Source organism: Tinamus guttatus, unplaced genomic scaffold (genome assembly GCF_059628265.1).
Source record: "Tinamus guttatus ecotype Peru unplaced genomic scaffold, ASM5962826v1 Tinamus_guttatus_pri_ptg000592l, whole genome shotgun sequence".
Classification (NCBI taxonomy): domain Eukaryota; kingdom Metazoa; phylum Chordata; class Aves; order Tinamiformes; family Tinamidae; genus Tinamus; species Tinamus guttatus.
The window spans coordinates 1,285,160-1,306,587 of record NW_028289126.1 but is presented as its reverse complement, the minus strand read 5'-3'; the positions used below and the strand labels follow the sequence as shown (position 1 = coordinate 1,306,587).

At 43.4% G+C, this 21,428-nt stretch overlaps 1 protein-coding gene across 1 annotated transcript in view; it reads right to left on the bottom strand.

Moving 5' to 3' along the window:
- The window catches only part of ANKRD44 (ankyrin repeat domain 44), a 93,590-nt gene that overhangs the window by 33,044 nt on the left and 39,118 nt on the right, over positions 1–21,428 (bottom strand). Inside the window, exons 3-10 of the mRNA XM_088534730.1 lie at positions 17,244–17,322; positions 13,665–13,735; positions 10,619–10,819; positions 9,421–9,508; positions 7,251–7,393; positions 5,656–5,868; positions 4,135–4,213; positions 2,382–2,496 (exon numbers count right to left, since the gene is read on the bottom strand). Coding sequence (XP_088390856.1) covers positions 2,382–2,496; positions 4,135–4,213; positions 5,656–5,868; positions 7,251–7,393; positions 9,421–9,508; positions 10,619–10,819; positions 13,665–13,735; positions 17,244–17,322 — 989 coding nt within the window. The remainder of the gene's footprint in view (positions 1–2,381; positions 2,497–4,134; positions 4,214–5,655; positions 5,869–7,250; positions 7,394–9,420; positions 9,509–10,618; positions 10,820–13,664; positions 13,736–17,243; positions 17,323–21,428) is intronic.

The following is a 21,428-nucleotide window of genomic DNA, read 5'->3' as shown; positions in this document are numbered from 1 at the left end:
TTTTGGTTTATTTTTAGACAACATTTTTCCAGAATCCACAGTTCTACCCTTCACTTACACATTGAAGTCATCATTCTTGCTGCTTCACTCTGCTACACAAAGCAGTTTGGTGCGGGACTGTGTGAATTTTAGTTTTGCCAGTGTCAGTATCTATGTTTTCCTTGGAGCAAAGCTATTGAAAGATTATCTGATAGTCTGTTTTTGTAACGAAACAGCATAAGCTCTACGCTGCTGCATCTATCCAAAGAGGTTGCATTTTTTCGCTGTGGATTCATTTCAGCTGCCATTGGATATGCTATGCTATTCTATATTGCTATGCCATTTTCCTTCATCTCCTCCTCCATCTAGTTATTTCAAGCATTTTTTTTTTTCCTGTTAAGTCAAGATTTCCACCCAGCATATGTTTTGGCTGGTTTCTGTAAAAATGTACTATCTGCACATCTACTAACGAGTGTCACACTTCTGTAGCACTGTTCACACTAGTTCCTCCCACCGCCTACATATTTTTTTCCTTGAAAAGCAATTGCTTCCAAGATTGACTGAGCTGTAGGCAGCTACTTCTAGCAACACTGTATAGTTTTCTCCTTCAAAGTCAGTTCAGGGGACACATATGAAAGCTCATTCCTGTTACTCCAGTCCGCCTTGTTTAGAACAGTAGCATCACTTGCATCTGCCTGGTATCTCAGTGCTGACTTCTCACTTCACAGAAATCTGCTGCTGGAAGAAGGGTTTTTTGTTGTTGTTTTTTTGTTTGTTTGTTTGTTTGTTGAACAATATTCCAGTCACCCAAGTGTGAAATAGAAGTCTCTAACTGAATAACCTTGAGTCCAAGAGAGAGTTATCCCACTGCTGCTCATTTCACCATGAACTTCAAGAGACAGAATGAGCCCTGCTGTACTGGAGAAATAGCTAAGAAAAATATACATTCATTTAGATAGTAAAATCTTAATGTGAATGAAATTCTATAGGCCTCAGCTAACATCATTGGGTACTGACATATTACCTGTGCCTACTGAACATCTGTTCTACCTCTTGAATTTGCTCGGTGACAGTCATTATAATATAGTAATACAGACAAAAGTGTCACTTTTTAAAATACCCTCAAGGAAACAACACCCTGAGAGCTGCAAGTATTTTCAAAACCAAAATTAATCGAAATGAAAATATGTGGGAGCAGGTTTTCCTAATCAGGTAAGTCAGCAAGTAGTCACTGATTTCCATGTTGTAGGCAGAAAACCCTCTTAAGTTATACCCTGGAGACATGTGCTTAACTGCAGAAAATTCATATTTAGGAATAAGATGCTGCTATTACACACCTGGTAGAGGTATCTCTCATGGCATGACACTACTTCGGTCTTATACCTGTATGTTTACCTGCAGGTTTATCTTTTTTTATTTTGACAGACCATTTTAATCTTTCCCAAATCGAGTTTTTAAGTTGCCCCTGTCTGCTTTGAATATATACTACTCTGTTACTACTACTACTACTACTACTGAACTATCATCGGATCATAAGAGTAATGAATACTCAACTACTCTTCCAAATCAAGTATCTCCCACTGTTTCAGTCCATATATATATGTGAGAGAGAAAAAAAAAAAAAAAACAGTAACCCGAACTGAAGCCGAGAGGTTAATGACATTTTGAAATTAGTGTCTGATTTCCATTTCTTGTTCCTCTTCATAAAAGGGCCCCTAAATCCACTAATCAGATGGAGCAGTCCGTCTGACTGCTCCAGCCATCTTGAGCCGTATTTCAGCTGTCTGAAGATCTCAAACCATGAAACATCAAGGCAAGTTCTACAGCTAGAGTGACCTCAAAAATATTTTTCAACAGCTGCTTTGCACGATTGCATTTCTATTGATAATGACATTTGATGTAATTGATATTATTGTTATAATGAACTGATTAGATAATTGATAATATCTAATGATAATTGATATAATTGATATAATGAATTGATTAGATAATTGATAACATCTAATGATATTGATTTTTCTGTGTAATATCAAAACAACACAAGGCATAGCCACTGAGTATGGCATGTCACTGAAAGTTAGGCTAACCTAGATAGTAAGGAATTCCCTTGGTTGGTTTTTGATTTTTTTTCCCACTCTTTTCTGAGAAGAGGTGTTTGGTACAGAGCCTCTCAAACACCACTGGTGAAGTACTTGAGGAAGAAGAAAGGGCTCTGGCACTGCTGACCACCTCACGGCTTGGCAGCGCTTCCTTCCCTCTGTCTTCTCAAGTGTTCATGTTTCAGTCACCCACTGAAGTGGAGTGTAATTATGTTTATCTGTTTTAACCTGAGGAGAACCTGTGCTTCCTGGCACTGGACATAGCACTTGATAACTAGAAACAGCTCAGCTGCAGCAACCTACTTGGCAGTATCAGCTCCGCTGGTTATGAGGGTGTTAATCAGAAGCTCATGTCCATATCGTGCAGCCACATGCAGAGGGGTGTTACCATCCTTATCAACACAGTCAATCTCACCTCCTGCAAAAGATGTTTTCATACAGTTTGACAGTCAGATTAGGTGTGAACTAGTGACTACAAATGTCCTCTCTCTCCTAAAGCAGCATAACCCGTCCAGCCACAGAGACACTCATTTTCAAAGAGCAAGTACCCGCACTCAGCAAGCTGCCAGCCACAGTTACCAAGCATCATGTGGCAGCAGCATTTTCACCTCCAATTCTTTCCAGTTTCACCGCTGTATTTGACATCACTTTTCATCAACACTGCACAGAACGACGTAGGGTGGCAAATAACAATTTGGACTTGCAGCTCAGCTAAAGGTACAAACGATTGCCTTGAATTAAACTACAAAAATAAATTGCTGAGGTGCTGCCATCGTTCTTTAAGTGGTTGCTACTCAACTCTACCTACACGGCAACGATGCTAAAGGGAATTCACCCAGAAGGCCCACGCTGCAAAGAGCAAGCACTGTGGGGGCCTTCCCTGCGTGTTACAGAAGAACAACCCAAACAGGCCCATTACAGCCCCGATTCCTGTGCCTGACAGCAGCCAGAAGCAGCTGCCGGGAGCAGCGCTGAGTTGCCCTTGTTTTGGTGCCTCCTCTCAGCCCTTGCCAAGCTGAGCTCAGTCCTGGATGGAAGGCAGCATTTGCACCACTCTGTTAGGAACCCATTGATTCCTCCACAGTACAGAAAAAGGGTAAGAAGTGACCTCAAAAGGTTAGGTCAATTACTCAGTTTATTCTTTATGATATTGCTGACAGTTGCCTAAGAGTAAAAGGGACTTCTCCTCTTCCTTCCTGTGAAGGAACAGCGGCAGAGTTGCCAACACTTCCATACACAGACCCCACACAGAGCAAACAATAGCTGTAAGTTAGAGAGCGTACCTTAGTAAACAACTAAAAACTGCATTACTACTTCTTTCAGCTTGCCCCCAGCTCCTTTTATTACTACTATTTCCAGTTCTAACATTTATCATATTCTGTAGTATTCTTGGACAAATCTAATATTTAATTAAGAGGACTCATAATCAGGAATCCCTAGATTCTATTCTGGGTTACTGCAGGTCCTTTTTTTTCCCTATTTTTTCTATTACTTTTTATTTTCTTACTTTTCTGATTACTTACTTACTTCTTTACTTACTTTACTTCTTACTTACTTACTTTCTAGCACAAACCAGGTGGCACTGGTCCATCCTCCAGAGTATTTATTCCAAACGTAGCGGGAAGGTTTGCTAGGCTGTGAAGCTCTGGGAGGCAAGGTAAGTGCAGCCACTGTGCAGAGGGGTAGGCAAAATGGCCTGGGCTCTGACTTGAGGGAGTTGTGACTCTGAGCTCTGACTCCCAAGGAAGGACAGACAATCAGAAGATGCTTTTTTTTTTTTTTCTGTCATATGGGAAAGTTGTGCCTTCTAAGCTGCTAAAATCCCTAAACACAGCTTTCAAATCTTGTTGTCAGGTGAAGGATCACAAAAGACTGCATGGACCACTGCCAGCTGGAGGAACACAGGATTTTGTCTTTGACAAGACAGCGGCACAAGAGGGCAGAATTTGAGAGGGTGCCAAGCGGAGCGCTTGGCTGCGCTTGCGTGGAGCCGCTAGACCCCGCTGCGCCAGCGCCTGCTCTTCCAGCCCTTCCTGGATGCGGCCACTGGACTCACCGTTCTGGATGAGGGTCTGGGAGCGCGTGAACCGCCCGTGCACGGCTGTCATGTGCAGTGGACTCTTCCCGTCCTTACTCTAACAGAAACAAAACCAAACCAAACATTTAAGCACACACAGTAACGGGAACAACTCGAAATCTCATAGCAGTAAAAGCTGCTCAATATCTTACAGCCAGTCTCCTGTTAAAACCTCTGCTTGCTTCAGAGGCTGTAGGATTGACCCTGGTCACGATAATGAATGCAGAAGGTAGAAGCACACAAGTGTAACGGCTTCTTTAGCCATGAGCTAGAAATAGTCTGCAGACAAGCTTATCCTCAGAGCCTGGTTGCCTGTACACAATGTCTGGTAGAAGCCTAGCAATAGATGATGTACTGTTCTTTGGTACTATTTTTAAATAACATCTCCCATTAGTCATTATTTTCCCTACTCATTGCATGAAGAGGAATAAAGAAAAGCAAGGACAAAGCTAAGTTGCAGCAGTTTCTGAGATTCAAGAGATAGAACCTATATATTTGCATTTCACAGATACATCCTGGAATACAAGCTACTATATTAAAAACTTTCGGTTAATAAATTTCTACCTAAAGAAAACCAGGATGCTTAAGGAGAAGATGTTTAGAAAACAGGTAAGGCACAAGGAAGTAAAGGTGCGACAACAGAAGAACAGGGTTTTGTGGTCTTGAGAAAGAAACTGAGCTTGGAGAAGCCACGGAGCTGAGAAAATAGCAAGGGTGAGGTGACCTACTTTGCAACGTCATGCTCACTGGAATGGAGTTTCATGTTCACTGGCGAGTGCAATTCCTAACGTCAGTTTAATAATTGTGCATTTACAGTAGCGCAGTGGCTACCCACTGATCTCAAGGGTCTTACCATAGGTTAAAAGCTCGGAGACCAGTTTTATAGACAGGATACTGAGACACGCAGACTTCAAAGTAGAACGGCCAAAATCTTACACCAACTCAGAGATCCTAGGTTGTCCAATACCTACACCAGTATATTCTCTGCTGGATAAAAACAGCTCCCTTTCAGCTTCATCAATTATATCCTAAGAGCACCCAGATATCCTAAAATCAACAAGTTTCTCAAAGAAAATGTCAACAAAAAAAGCTTGAGTTCTTACTTCCTCAAGAGGAATCTGCTAGACTCAAGTTTAATTAAATGTGTATTGCCGGGCAGAAGCAAACACCCAAAAGGAATAGTTCCTTGTTTACCTGCTCCCTGAGATAAAATTTTGACAAAGCTCCCAGGGTTCTCTTCTAACAGTGGTTCAGAAAGTGGCTGGCCTAGACTTTAAGGCTGTCATTACACCATCAAGGCACTGAGAGTTTCTCTGTTGTTAATTGATCTTATCCAAACAGTTTAACAGTTAATATTCTCAGCATCACTCTTCTTCCATCAATCAGTACCTCCCAAGAAGGGCTTAAAGTCATGCTGTACCTCATTACTACAGTTTCCAGATTCTTGACATATACAAAACAGGATGAAATAGAACTGAAGAGCTGAAATGCAAGTTTTACCTGAATGTTTACGTCTGCCCCGTTATTCACCAGCAGTTCGAGACACAGTGCTCCGTGCGTGGAGGCAGCAGCAAAATGCAAGGGAGTGAATCCATTATTATTAGGCTGGTTTACATTAGCACCATAGTCAATCAGCTCATTAACGACAGAGTCCTGACCATTGTAACAGGCAATGTGAAGTGCAGTGTTTCCATAGATGTTCATTTCATCGATCTAAAAGGAAACAAGGATACACAGCTGAAGTTACAGGTATCAGTTTACTGCTTTACATACTGCACCACACACTGTAAATGGAACAGAAATAGCTGGAGGCTTGAGCTGGCAGAGGGAATACTGTTCAGCAGCAGATTTCATTGACAAAAACATACAACCAGAGAGTTCAGTTCTGAATACTCTACATTAACTATTATTAATTTTTTGCCCCGCTGGCAATTTTAAAAAGCCAACTTAAAGCCTAAAACTGACAGCAGGACTAGCTAATGATGAAAGTACTAGTCTTAAGGTAGAAAGCTTCAACATTTAAGGGGAAAGCAGGATACATAATTATCCCAAAATCTTTTAAAAATAATTAGTTCTATTGAATTTTTGCAAAAGGAATCAGGCTTAAGATTTTTTACAGATTTCTCTTGGGAAGAGAGTGAAGGTGTCTGAGTAATGGGAAGGAGCAATTACACTTCAGTAAGTACACCTCACTTTTAGTAGCTGTGGTGTTATAAAGATACAATTAAGATGATGCTATTTCTTAATGACTGGCTTAGGATTCATCTGCTCTTCTGTAAAATAAGGTGAGACAGGTTGTACATAGAGTCAAGGTTGATTTGAATATTTCTCCACAAATTCTACGCGTCTAAAAAGATCATATTCCTTGTGGTGGAGAATGTCAAAGTTAAAGGTAGTTATTAGCACGGTCCTGCTAATGACATGACACATCTATCAGTCTCTACTTGGCAGCTGACAGCTTGCAAACACAAACCTTTCCTTTCTCTTGGCATGTCAAATCTACTGGCTAGAAGCTGGCAGGATATGTGAAGCATCACTGCAAACGCAGCATAGTTGACATCCCTGCTGAACCACTACAGACTCTTCTGGATATCTGGCTTGACAATACCAGGCTAAGAAAAGCCTGTGCCCTGAAAAAAGATCTTTTCCACGGTGAAAATATATTTTTTTGTTTCCCTCTATCAACTGCAGAGCAAATACAGGTCCCTAAACTTAAAAATGCCCGAATTGCAACAGAGTAAATACTCAGTGCATATTACTGTGAACAACCTCCCATGGTACCAAAGGAAATTCTGAGCAAGAGCAGACTTCATCATCCTGTTTTTCTCCTGCAGGAACAGCACATGTTCTCTCTTTTCCTCAGCAAGCTTGTCTGGAATTTACAGTCCATATCAGACATTTTGAGTCCAGAACATGTCATCTCCTGGCACTTGAACCGAGAACCTAGGTGAAGCGCAAGACACTTTTCATGGTCTACAACGTGGGAACTATTTTCTTTAGAAACTGCAAGTGTCTGTCGCAGTGTCCGTATGGAAAGAAAAGAGGAAGTATAAGGAGAAACATAGAAGCCATAGAAACAGCAAAACACGATGTACCTCTACACCCAGATTAAGGAGATGTTTTACTACATTAATCTGCCCATTGGATGCAGCTGCATGAAGCGGAGTGTAACCCTTCTTGTCCTTACAAGTCACCTCTGCACCATGGTTGATCAGTAAGGCAACAACTTCCAGGTGACCTTCAAAAGATGAGAGAGAGCAATCAAGGAATGCACCATCGCACTGCATCACTTCCCCTGAGTTACAACTTTCTTGCTATCACTCTGCCTTTTTACTGCCATTTCGCTGAGTTTAAAGGAAATAATAAATGTTTTTAATCCAAGCTCTGTGCATTGTCAAGAAAGCCAAGCATACTTATCTTCATCATATCTGTCTAATTTCCCCTTAGTCTATTAGTCTTCCAGTTATTAAAAAGTAGCAGAGCCACCCCTCTCTCTCTGAAGTTTACGTTTTATTCTCCCTTTTGCAGAAAGAACAGTGAGCACAGGAACATGCCAGAATAAATCTCCCCAAAAAGAGCCCTGTTGACGTCATCTGTAGACCCAACTGTTAACACTCAGTTTTTCCTTCAGCATACACATATTTTATTTAATCAATGATAAGTTAAAGGTTTTTCACTAGCATCGAGGACAAAAAACTAAACATCAAATGAGTGAAGAGTTGGATCCAAAGCCTACCAAAATCAACACGGGATTTTCCACTGAATCCACTGATTTCTGGATCAAGTTTGTGTCTCTCCAGAACTTTATCATTAACATAAAATTGTGCAAAAACGATCATTAAGAAATGTTTGAATATGAACCTGTTGTATAGATTTAGTCTGCAGACTAAAATAATCATAAGAGTTTCAAGAGGCACCCGCACAGAGAGCTGACCGCCAGACTCACAGAACATTTGTCTTCAGGAGCAAAACGCCCACCCCTGAATTAGGCTCTCTATAAAACAAGGAGGGAGAGCGCTGAGCATTTCAAAACACAGCTTCTAAGCCAGCTCTTGCTTTACTTGCCTCTCCTCTCTGAAGGTATCAAAACTTTCCAAGAGGGCCCTAACCATCAAAACTAAAGCAAAGCAAAGCAGAGGGATAGGCCTTACGCCTCCTGATTTTAAAGTATCAGGCCAATACCTGAGGGCTCGTAGGATGAGATGCTTCAACCTCATTATCTAAGTTCTGTCCAAATTCCACTACAGACTCCTAAATAACTTTTGAGTTCAGGCCTTTGAACTTACTTAAATATTTTGATAAGTGAAATATGATTTTGTGAAAGATTTAAGAGGAAAAAGAGATGTGGAATTGCATGGTGCAGTCTAAAAGCCTCTCACCTCTCTCGAGCAGAGTTCAAAGCACACTAGCTCAAAAGCCAAATCACAACTGTTGCAAGAGTCTTTCCATCTGCTGGCGCGTAACAAAACAAAAACAAAACAAAACAAAAACGATGGAACAAATTTTTCCATTTTGCCACTTCCAGAAGGGATAGGATTAAAATTAGGAATTTGAATGATTGGGTGAAAGACTTCTTGGGAAAGACACTATATATTGTAACTTGGAATACCTTGCAAGGCCAGCCTGAAAGATCTTAAATAACAACGATCAATATCACCAGAAACATAATTCTAACATTTTTAAATTACAGTGTGCCACTACAACAAATCATATCTGTAAATTGAATGAAACTATAAGGTAAATTGATTTTTCTAAAGAAGTACTCGATAGCACCACTGATATTCTGAATTGTTGAATCAGTTGCTCTTGCCCAGTTTGAAAGGTGACAATTTGCATTGGACAGAAGGAAAGGCTATGAGCTACTTTCTAACAACATCATAGCTTAGCCATTTTAAACGAGGAACAGCAGCAAAAAATATGATCGTATATATCTGCATTTCACCTAATGTAGTTCTCAGCAAAAACTAACAAAATAACCTGTATTTTCTCAACTCAAAATGCACTCAAGTCAGGAGAGAAAGATCAAAAAGATCTAAAGGATCTTTTAATGCAAGAGTTGCATTAAAAGGCCAACTGAGACGAGCTCTCACTAGCTGCAAAACCATGAACGGACACTCTCTGCCTGGCCCAGCTGATCTCTTTCCACGGTCGGGGTAAGCACCATGCTCTCTTTTCAGGGAGAGTTCTGCATGTTGCCCATTCCAAAACACACGGGCAGCCTGACAACAGCAAACTAAAAAAAAATGGCAACAACCCACAGCTTACCCATGTACGCTGCCCAGTGAAGAGCTCTTCTGTCCTTTTTGTCAAAAGCGTTGATGTTTGCCCCTTTGGCTAAGAGCAAGTTTACCATCTAAAAGAAACGACATCAGGTAAACGAATCCTGTAGATCAGACATTGAAGAGTTTACAACAAATAATCCTAGTAAAATTTTAGCCATAAAGTTGGGGTCGCAGTTCCTTACTTTTGGATGATGCATTTGTAAATTACGAAATTAAGAGAACTATTGCGCAGAGCTAAGGCCACATTTAAGGTATTTTCTTACAGATTAGTTCAGGATTCCTCCGCACATAGAAGCAAACCCTAAATAAAAGGCAGAGCGTTCAACAAGCAGCATCTATTCCCTGCCACACTGCTCTGAGGGGTGGCCAGGCCTTTCGGCTGCTCGCTCGCGACCACGCAGACAGAAACCAGGCTGCTTCAGACAGGGAGCTGGAATTTTACACTCCATGGCTAAATGATGAAAAGCTGCTTTCCCTATTGGCAACCATCCAATATTAAACATGAGAAGAATGAAAACTGAATGGAAAATGCATTCAGTGACTTTCTTTTCCTGCAAAATATTCTCAAAACATAAATTAGAGCTGCATAATTGACGTCCTCTAATGCACTCCATTGTAAAGGATCAGCTAATAACAGCAGTTGGTAACAGAAAGTTTAATTTATGATGGTTAGACCACCTTGTTTTTCCAAATATGACCACCATTTCACAGGAACTACCTTTCTGCTTCCTTCTTTTGATTCCAGTACAATCAACCTCCTTTTGATGCCTCGCTATTGACAGAATCCTACTGTTCCAGTTGATTTTTTTCTATTCCATGCTTGGAGGTTTGTGCACTTTCATGTAAGTAAAAAACCGCAGTTTTTATATAGAAGCAGTAATTAGACTAGAAGGTTTCACTTTCATTAGGTGTCCAAAGGCAGCATGTATAATCTTAAAACCAGATGCACATTTTCAAGATAACTGATGAGAAAAGCAGATTGACTGGGTGTCACACAGCTGTATGCTTCTTCAGTGTGCAATTTATCCTTTAGTTTTCCACAGACTCATAGAAGGGTGGAAGGGGCCTCTAGAGATCATCCAGTCCAACCCCTGCTCCGGCAGGGACACCCAGGGCACGGCTTTGAGGATCTCCAGAGAAGGAGCCTCCACAGCCTCTCTTCATGCCACGAAGCAGCTTACCTCGATGTGGCCGTTGAGAGCGGCGTGGTGCAAGGCCGTGCGCCCGCCGCGGTCGGAGACGTTGACGCTGCTCAGCATGGGAATGAGGACCTCGGCGCACCTCACCGCCTTGTTGGCGGCCGCCACGTGCAGCGGCGTCTGCCAGTTCTTGTCCCGAGCGTTGACGTCAGCCGAGTGCTTGATCAGCACCTGCACGGCCTCCTGCAACGGCAACGCAGTCCCCCCCTTAAACAGGAACCTGGAGCTGCCGCAGGGCCCCTCTTCGCAACCGCGCTACTTTCACCTATGGATCACACGTGGCCGGGAAAAAGGGAAAAACTAATTTATCTGAACAACCTCCCAGCTTAGCGAAACGGCCCTGGTGACTCAAATGCCTCCGTACACATTGCCTTTGCTATCACTTAGATCTGTGTCCTCACAATCAAAATCTCCCAGTTTGATTTTTGGACATAGAAAACCACCCATTTTGAGATATCCCAGCCTGTTCTGTTGGTTAACGTTCAGTATCACAACTACTATAACTAAGCTCTACTTGAAAAAATTATTTATTCAAGTTTATAAAAATTGTAAGTTATAAAAATTATTTACAAAATGAACAGCATGCTATTTTGCATAAGGAAGTTGCAGTGGATTGCTGTAAGTTTTATTTATAAACAGGAAAAACGAAAATATATATATATATGAGCACAAAAAATGAGGTTTGCAACAACGTGAGGACCCCAGGGAGGGGTCAGTGCTGGTGTCCCCTACTCCCTCCCCAGGGCTGAGCACAGGCCAAGGGGCTTCCCTACCACATCCATTCTGTCAGCCTGAGAATAAACAGCTTTTAAGGTTAATTCTGATGGTTTTAAGGTTAATTTTGTTGTTTAGAACCAAGTATTTCCCAGTGAGACAATGTCCCGCTCTCTCTTGAGACCCCCTCACTCGAGCATTTGCAATCAGCTCTTCTCGGCTCCAGCTCAGGCACCTGCCCTTAAGCTGCTAAGTGGGAGCGCGCTCTAGTCCTGAGTAGGATCTTGCTCTCTTTCCATCATCTGAAGTGCTTTCTAGTAAGTCCGGCTGAGGATTTTTAACGAGTTAACACACACATCATATGTGTGTATGGACAGCACTTTGTATGCAGCAGGGGCTGGGAGCGCGCCCGCAGCCCTGGCAGCAGCGCAGCCGCCCCGAGCAGCTTCAGGCCTTCGTCCTCAACCGATCCCAGCAATTCCCTCTCCTACGGCCACGCCACAGCCCGGCCTCTAGCAGCTCTGCACTGCTAGCGAGACCGCTGGGCCTAAAGCACCTACAGCGATACGTCACTGTCGAGGTCTCAGCACGAGCATTTTGCATTCACAGGCCATTTATTTTAAAAGTCACTAAAGGTCATTCACAGGGGACCTGTGTCCCTCACAGGGGACATTATAGTTGGGACCTTCCCAACTAGGATCACAATCCTACATGAAGTCAGTGGGAAAATTCAAGCATTTTGACTCTTGGGGAAGAAAGAAAAGAAGTTAGAGGAGGATTTTTAAGCATAAATAGTAAAAATTGAAAAATCAGAGATGATAATTTGTCATTTTTTTAAAGCATTTGCACCTTTTTATTCACATCTGCAAATCTATTGCTCTGCCAGGCTTGAGGCCAAAATATCAACCTCTATGAGAAGAAGTTTTAATTTTCTGGCTTGTGGGAGCATGAGATAGGCCCTTTTATTTACATAATTTCCACATCTGCATGCAACACATAGGTACTATTAATATATCCAGTATTTCTATCTATCTCAAGTTTCCATATGTGAAATCTCTTCACTCAGAAAATCAAATCAAATAAGTAAGAAAAAGGAAAAGAAGGAAGAAGACATGTATATAAATATATATATATATTTATAAACTATATAACTGCCCAGGAAATAGCATCAAAGCCTGCTCTGTAACGTCACTTATTTTATGAGGGACCAGAACTGCCAGCACAACAGGAGACAACTTCTCATTGTGAAGCTGGGTTTCAGCAGCACAAGAGTTAAAGGCTGGACACCAAACCATGGAAAGTCACACCTTTTCAGTTAGGATTGTCCCTTAAAATTAAGGTCATGTACTCCAACACATCCAAAAAAGAACCAAATATGTTGCAATTCTTATATAAGATTTAAGCTCGAGTTTTGTTTTCCAACGTGGGGTTTTTTTGCATTTTATCTCACTGCAGCATTTGCATTCTCTCAGATGTCCCTTTCTGAGGGTTTCAGTGGATGCCAGCAGCAGCTGGGAATCCCAGGCAGCAGGGAAGCAGGGCCTGGGCTCAGGAAGGTACCCAGGCTGCTGTCGGATGATGGCCACCCGCTGTCTCCTCCACACGTCTGACCACCCCCTCGACCTGCAGTTGGGTTCACTGTGTCAGCAGTGTGTTAGCAGGGTAAAAGTGTACCAGAAAGCCCAGAAATGGAAAGCCAGAAAATTATGGTGTGGTAATTTCAGTCACGCCTGGGTGATGTTCACAATAGATGCTTCTCCATAAGAAAATAAGGGGGAAAGCCCAAGATAATGCCATAATATTCTGGGTTGCCAGGTAGAAGAAATGCAGGCAAACCCTCTTCATGCATTAATCAAAAGAACTAATAGGAAACTTAATGGATGCCTTGAAATGCAGAGTGGCACAACAAACTATGCAATATATGTGCTGGATCACGCACACATCCGCTCCCTCCTGGTGCACAATGTCCCTTTGGATACAGTGCTCCTTCTTTTACGGCTTGAGGATGATGTGGCCAGCCTGATACAGATCACTCCATTCCAGCTGGGGTTGCTTGCTCCTGATGGCTGCTCAGTGTGACTTACTGGAGTACAGTAAACATTGCACAAGTCAGCAGCGAACGCACACGCTGCAGCCAAGAGCTGCCCCTAACTGCTAAAGGCTGGCCCTTCTCGGCCTGCCGAAGGCCCTGTGCCTGCAGCACTCATCCCCTCTTTACATCAGCACGAGACCTCCTCTCCTTTTAAATGCTTTGGGATTTTTTTACCCAACATGTTGTCTGTTTGCAATAGCAGGGCACTTGCTGTTTACTCACTTCGCTCCTTGAAGCGACAGCTCGATGAAGAGGGGTCAGCCACATGTTGTCCTTGGCGTTGACACGAGCGCCTGCAAGCAAACAGCACGGGTTACACGTTACAAAGTGCTGCCCAGATGGTCTCCCAGTAGCAAGGGCCAAGCCATATTTAGTAGTCACAACTCCTCTGGCATTCTGGTAACCTTGAGTACCTTCTTGAGTAGGAAACAAGGGATTTGCAAGGTGCTGCTACCGATCTGCTTCTACCAATCCTTTTGCCTTGTGTGCGGCCAGGTGCTAACGCACACTCCAAAACCCATGCTGGGCTACAGGTTTATTGCAACATTAAACATTAAAGTTACCCACCTGAAGTGATATCCGAAAAGGACCCCTGTGAAAGAGGCTGGATAAAATAATTTAAGCCCTGAGAACGTTGTACCTCTCAGGTTTGCACATGGCAATACTAGTTTGCAAAGACCAGCACAAGTGGGGAAAACTTAGAAAAAAACAAGCACTGCATGCTTCTGCTGTTGAACCTCTGACCTTCAAGAGCAAAGGCATCCTTGAGCTTCATTTTTCACCATAATTTAACTCATCTAAACGCTGCAATTAAAACATTGCACTGCCTGAATCAGAAGGACCTAGAATCATCGAATCACAGAATGCTGAAGGTTGGAAGGGACCTCTAGAGATCATCTAGTCCAAACCCCCTGCACACGCAGGGTCACCTAGAGCACGTGGCACAGGACTGCATCCAAGCGGGTTTTGAAGATCTCCAGAGAAGGAGACTCCACAACCTCTCTGGGCAGCCTGTGCCAGGGCTCTGGCACCCTCACTGTTAAGAATTTTTTCCTTAAGTTCCTGTGGAACTTTTGATGCTTCAGTTTCCAGCCATTTCCCCTAGTTCTGTCAGTGACCACCAGTGAAAAGAGGCCAGCACCATCCTCCTCACTGCCTCCCTTGAGGTACTTATTGCATTCTTACTTATATTACAGGGACTTTCCCAATAGCTGTTTCTCAGTCATATTAAGGCGCTAGCCTCTGAATCATAGTCACTGCGAGGAATTCTGCTGGACAACCAGAAGCAAAGCAAGTGCTTGCAAATTCCCAAGAGCTCTCGAGGAAAGGCACTCAGTAAAGCGGTGTGACCATCATGAAGTGTTTGCTCAGGCATCTGTACAAACTAGCAAACTGCACCCACCTTTAGGCGAGGGCGTTACGAAGGCTGGTTTAGCGCCCAGCTCCTCGCCTAGGCTGCCCTGCACTGCTGGAGGAGCAGCCCAAGGACAAGCACTGCCTCGAGCCACTTACAAACCCCTGTGGTGCTGATGTAGCTGCAGAGGAGTTTCCAGACGCAAATTGCCCAGATAAAATGCCAATGATGGACAAATCCCCCTTTTCAGGTTTAGACATTTATTCTGTATTCTCTTTGGTGTTTTTATTTGCTTCACTAAGGTTTCTTTTGGATTATTTCTACCCTTTTGATAACCCTCACAAGCAGATAGTAGCAAATGAGAATGGCTTGCATGGGGGTAGCAATGTGACAAACATCCTATCATTCCTCAGTATCCAAACACTGCAAGAGTTGAATGGGATGAACTGGAAACCTGGGCAGCGCCTCTTCAAGCCCTTCATTGATCCATTGGGCCTTCAACAAGCTGAAGGAGCAGCCAAGAAAACAGCTAAAGGAAATAATTAAAGCAAAACTCTACCAGCAACATAAAATAATGCACAGCATGTCATCAGCCTTGGCTTCCTCAGCTGCTTTTCACATTTTCTTTTCCTCTACAATTTTCCGTATCAACTTATCTGCCAAATCCACAAGTCTCAAACAAATCTAGATTCTGATGTTTGAATCTCTGAAATTAGGACTGGCCACCAGATGAAGGAGACCCCGCTCTTCATAATGCTACTACTGCCACCTCCCTTCCATCTCCTGCCAGGGGACAGTGCAACAGAAGCTGTGAATCCCAAAGACAGGAGTGTCAAAGCCTCGGGACAGGCCCGGAGAGCTGCTGGTTCCTGGCTATGCAGCAGCCCCTCCTCTGGCAAGTCGCGCTTCTCTGGGCCTTCTCAGGCCGCGCGGCTCCTTCCCTGCCGCCCGCGCTCCGCGCCGTCCCGCACGGGCGCTCTGGCTTCCAAATCCCCCCAGGCGTGAAGCGGGTGTAAATCCCCTCGGCCCCGCTGTTAACAGACCTGGGCAACTCACACCAGCTGTGGGGTCTGGTGCGCATCTCTGCTCTCAGTTCTACAGATCCCACTCCAGGGGTTACCTAGGGAGCCGCTTCGGGCACGTCTGCGGGCGGAAGCTTTAGTCTTCAGACACTCATTTCTGGGCAGCAAAGCCTGGGTGCTTTGCAGTGAGCTTGTTCTTGCAAGATTTAGAGCTCACGTTCTTGGCTAGGCAAGTCTTAAGGACACAGACTTATCACAAGGCACCACTGGAAATTCAGATCTGTGGAAGTGTGCTTGCCACTAGACACAACAATCAGTGCTAAAAGAGTTACCTTCTATAGTGTTGTCTGCATGATGATAAACAGGCAATTACATGACAGTCTGGAGCACATATGGGATATATTACACACAGCAGCTTTAACACAGTAAAAGCCAAGCAGTATGAAGATCAGAGAAATTAATGAATTAATTCCTATCACTCAAGGAATACTGATAAATTCACTTCCCTTTACAATATTGTTTCTTTTTTTTCCCCATCAATTTAGGTCTATTGTCCTTTGCGGAGCTCAAAAACCCAAGAAGGAGCCACTGAAGCCAATGCAAAACAGGGGCATGTGAAATACGGGGTCTTAAGTGTCCATGAATAAATTTTGCTTAAATTCTTGGCTCTCAGCTAAAGAATGTGCTTCAGCCTTTATATCACCAAAAGAGAGGGAAAACAAACAAACAAACAGAATAATCAGCAGAAGTATTTTGAAGACCTATGGACAAATCTCTACCAGGTTCCTTGCACACACATATGAGCTGTTACTTGTGTTTGTGATTCCTTCATTCCAGCTCATCCAATGGGCTGAGCTTTTTAGCCATCCCCTACAGAGCAGTTACTCTAATACTTAAAGGTGCCAATGCTTTTTAAGTGAGAATGCAAACATTTACAAATAACAGTTCTATAAGTGATTTCCAAACTGCTTAATTCACTTAAATACATCGCATTGCAGCTTTCTATCCTCCAAACCAATTTCTTGACACTTCAAATCATGTTTCTAACGTAAATTCCACTTACACTTCATTCAAACGCAATCATTTTCCTATTATTCCATAATATTTTTTGCTTAAGATAAATTCTTGGCTTGTATTCCAGGAATTGAGCCCACATTTCAAATATGAACTCCAGAATGTTCCAAATCCACAAATATTATCAGTTTGGATGCTTTACATGTTTGCAAAATGTTGTGTTTATTAATTCTTGTCAGACACAGTGCATGTTTTTGGCTGTATCACCGAATTTAAGCATACTTTCTTAGCCTGGAAAATACTGTGGACAGCTCTTTGAAACCCTGGTACAGACTGTGCCCGGCCACATGTGCGCCCCTGGGTGCTCTCCATAGCTCTGCAGTTGGAAACCTGTGAGAGACACTACCTTACCTGACAGGATGAGCAGCTCAATGATGTCTGCGTCGCCCAGGAAAGACGCAACGTGAAGAGGAGTTCGTTTCTCAGCATCCTGCAAAACAACAGCTCTGCAGCTATAAAACTCGGCCAGGAACTGTGGTAAAGAGCAATGCATTTTTATGCAATGTTTTATTTTCTACGTGTATTTCTCCTTATAATGAGACAGGCAATCTCACCCAGTAAAAGAACAAAATTCAAGGTCTTCAAAGCAACTCCTCAACTTTCTTACCACACAGTCCTACCAGACCTTGCAGAGAAACTTTCTTTGATGTGATACTCTTTTTACAGGCACATAAACGCATTCCAAAACAAATCAAGACTGTCATATCGCAGTTATCCCCCTCATGCAAAGCCTGAGTACAGCTGAGAAGTGTGTGTCTTTTGGAGGCTGCATTTTGGAGCATTGCAGTGACGTGACTTAGACCCTTCTGGATATCAGACTTTGTAATCCAAGCTTGTACCAACACTACATCAGACTCTAAGAAGGGTACATCTTTGGAGAAAGTACTAGGAGGACAAAGTCCTACTTTCTAAGTCCAAAAAAGTTATTTTTTAATGTTAGATGTATGGGGTTTTTGGACATCTGTGATACACAGCATACACCAACTCTTCTGTGTTGGGCTTTGATCTTGCATATTAAGCGCGCCCATAAAACACTCAGAAGATGGAGTACATGGGATATAGGGCCTCAGATTGGCCCTATATAGGGCCTCCTCACAGGGCAGAACAATTATAACAACTTCAGAAAGTCTCCATTTTTTCTTTCCATCTTAGAAATTCGCTGTGCTTTATGGAGCAGAAGCCTCAGAAGAGGATTTGTAGCATTATCTTGCAAGACAGCTAAGTCTGGCAACACAGCCGAGAACAGTTTGAGGAGAACACTACCAATATGAGAACAAGCAATTTCCTATACCAAGGGACCAAGGCTACCCAAAGCATTTTTTTTTCCTGAGTATGAGCAATATTTTATACTAAATTGTGTAAATCTGATGGAAACTTGATAGTCCAGGGAGGAAAGGACACAAAACAGAGAAGTGGAATTTTTATGATTCTACTATACTGTGATGCATCATTTTAAATGAAAGCGGTCAATAATGGGTCAGAAAAAAAAAAAAAAAAAAAAAACCTCTGAAGTATCAATGCTGCTATTAGCAGAGTAATCCCCACCTGGAAGTATTCTCAGTTTTCCCTTTTGCGAGCAATGTAAAGCCCATCAAATTACATGGGAATCAAGCTCTCAGAGAAAGAGGAGTTTCAGGCATGCAGTAGTTTTTATGCTTAATTTCTGCACTCCCCATGAGAAAACTGACTGTAGAACTGTAATGTGAACAAGTAATCCATAATGCTCTGAAGTCTGAAGGCTATGAACAAAGAAAGAGGCATTAAAAGAGAATTCATCACTTCACAGAGAGGTCTAGCAAATCTGGTCTACCTCAAATCTGAACATACAGTTAAAGAAAAGGAAGTGAAAGGGGGAAAAAAAAAGGAATGATAAGAGGGTCACAAATAGCATTAAGACAAATAATCAGACCTGCTTCAAGTGCACTTTTTAAAGGAACAAAAGGTCAGTAAAAGACAACAGATAAGCTAAACAATGGCTAAAAGAACTATTCCAAGATAAGATAAACATTTTCCCTCCAAAGCAATATTAACGACTTGCCTAAGCTCACTGAAGAGACGATGCTACAGGCTGACCCTAGCTGTACACCGTTTTTTTATAGAGATATTTTTAGAGGTAGAAATAAAGGAAAGGAAGCGTTTAACAGCCGGCAATCCAAGGCACAGGGCCCCAACGCGGCAAGCGCCCAACGCTCCCTTCGAGCGTCCAACTAATCCCAGATAAGGCCCTTCCGAGGCGGCACGTTAGGCTAGTCCGTAAGTGCTGCCTTGGCGCGACGCCCCGGGCACGGCGCGTTGGCGGAGCGGGGACTCTGGCAGATCCGGTCAGCACACGTGGGATATTGGGGCACTCTGAGGGGGCGGCAGCCCCCCGGCAGCCTCGAGGCAGAACTGCACTTTCTCATGCTGCAGCACCAACCACCAAAGCAATTTCAGGATTTAATTTCCTTCAATTCCTGAAAATCCCAACCAAGTGCTGTATAATTTCGCCACGGGAACATATATCCTGTGAGCCTATGGAGCTGCAGGCAGCTGCAACAGACCTCCCCGTGGCCTTCCTCACCGCGGCACCTCTCTCGATAACCATCCCTGCTCCTGCTCCCATGCTGGGAAGCGGCCAGGAAGAGGAGGCCGGCTCAGCCTACAAATGTGACACCAGGGAGGAGCGCCGAAGGGGCTTCTGCTTTTCTCTTGTCTGGCTGCCCGTTTTCTTAAAGGGAAATCGGAAGGTTGAGATGAAAATTAACATCGGGAAGACGGAATTTTGTTTTAACGGAAAACAATAATTTCTCACAGAAGGCCTGAAACCCTACACACTCAGTCAGGATGGCAGAAGAGCTGCACAGACCATGAACCCCAGGTAACTGGTGCGGCCAGAAGCGGCATGAGTGGAGCCCGAGGTTCCTCTTCCCTCCAAAGCATAAACAGCCAGGAAAAAAGGAAGAAATCCCAATCTTCCCAGCCATACCACAATCACCCCGACACTTCCAAACGTGCCAGAAGCTGCGGAGTGAGGGCAGAGCCCGGGAGCCCTCGGCGCAGGCACGGCGGCAGGAAGAGGTCGCAGTGACCTGGCAGGCGCCACGGGACACCGACGCTGCCAGCCAGAGCCTTGCGGCTTCCACCGCGCTGCAAAAGAGGCTGTGCAATTATAGCAGCATCCAGAACACGCTCCTGTTTATAAACACACACTTCCGGGCTTAGCAAGATCTTAATTATTTTACCAGACAAAAAAAGTAGCTTTCAAAGGCTTCCAATTTGCTCTCACATCTTTCCTCTGAAATGCATTTTCTTAGATATTACGTATGTATTTTACTACTTTGCATAGTTTCTCCATGTGCCTTTTTCTTCTGCCTTTTTAATACCTCCATCATTGCAAGATCCAAAACATTCTCTATAAACTTCAGAAATCCCAAATGCTGTAAAAACAGGGTTGTATTTTATTTCCTCCCCTGCTTACATTTGAACCATTTCAATATTAACGCAGCTAATCAAAACGAGCAACAAAGGACAATTCCCTGCCAAGCAGTGTCAGAATTTCCTCTCACATGAGCAGCCAAGCACTAGAGAAACACTAACATGGAAGTAATTAAAAGTACCCTTAAAATAGAAGCAGAGGCAAGGGGTGCAAATGGCCAGCTGACACCACAGGGGAACACAGGACCTTCTGATACTTCTTTAGTGACATCTTGAGCGTTTGACACTTTTATGTGTGTTCAGAAAGACAACCTCCAGAATCTGCATTGACAGATGTTTTTCTAATTACTCCAAGCAAGAGTCTGGGTTTTTTTGCTCCTGATGAAATAGCTGTTCAGGCAAAGAATTCTCAGAAGAACTTTTACTGGGTTCCGGACAAAAATGTGGAAGTCCAACGGTATCTTCTGCTAAGTACTATGGTATTCAGGTATAAAATACACGCTCTTCGCGTAATATTGCGCCCACACTTGCAGCTGAAGGATATCCAGACATTTGAGATGCCTACAATCACCTTGCATAGAAAATACAACTTGGAAGAGCCAACATGAAAGACAGAAGAACCTCCAGGACTATCACTTTCACCTAGACATTTTTATAAGACCACCCAAAGGAAATAGTGTGGAAAGTCGAGGGAGATGATGCTTTAAGCAAGCAGTTGCAGGAATTTATGTCGAGAAAACATTCAGGAATCGGTGTGAAACCTTATTAAGTCCAGCGCCAAGGTCTTCTTTCTGTGATGAGCTTCTGCACCTAGGTGGACACCTTGCCCTTCGCCTGGCCAGGAGGGCAGCGCAGCCGCAAGGAGCCAGGTCCTCAGCTCCGGTCTGCCCCTCGGAGCCACGCATCGGGGCACCCTGCCTGCAGAGCTGCAGCGCCAAGACTACCCCAGGCTGGAATCTGCTGCGCGTAAACCAATGCCTTTCTGCCTCAAAAAGGCACGAAGAAAAGGCAGATTGAGCCAGAAGTCCAGGAAACACCTGGAAAAGACCCTTTTTTTTTTTTTTTTTTCTTTGTATTCCCACCACTTTCAAGAGGCCACAAATTCCAGCCGAAAGAAAGAGT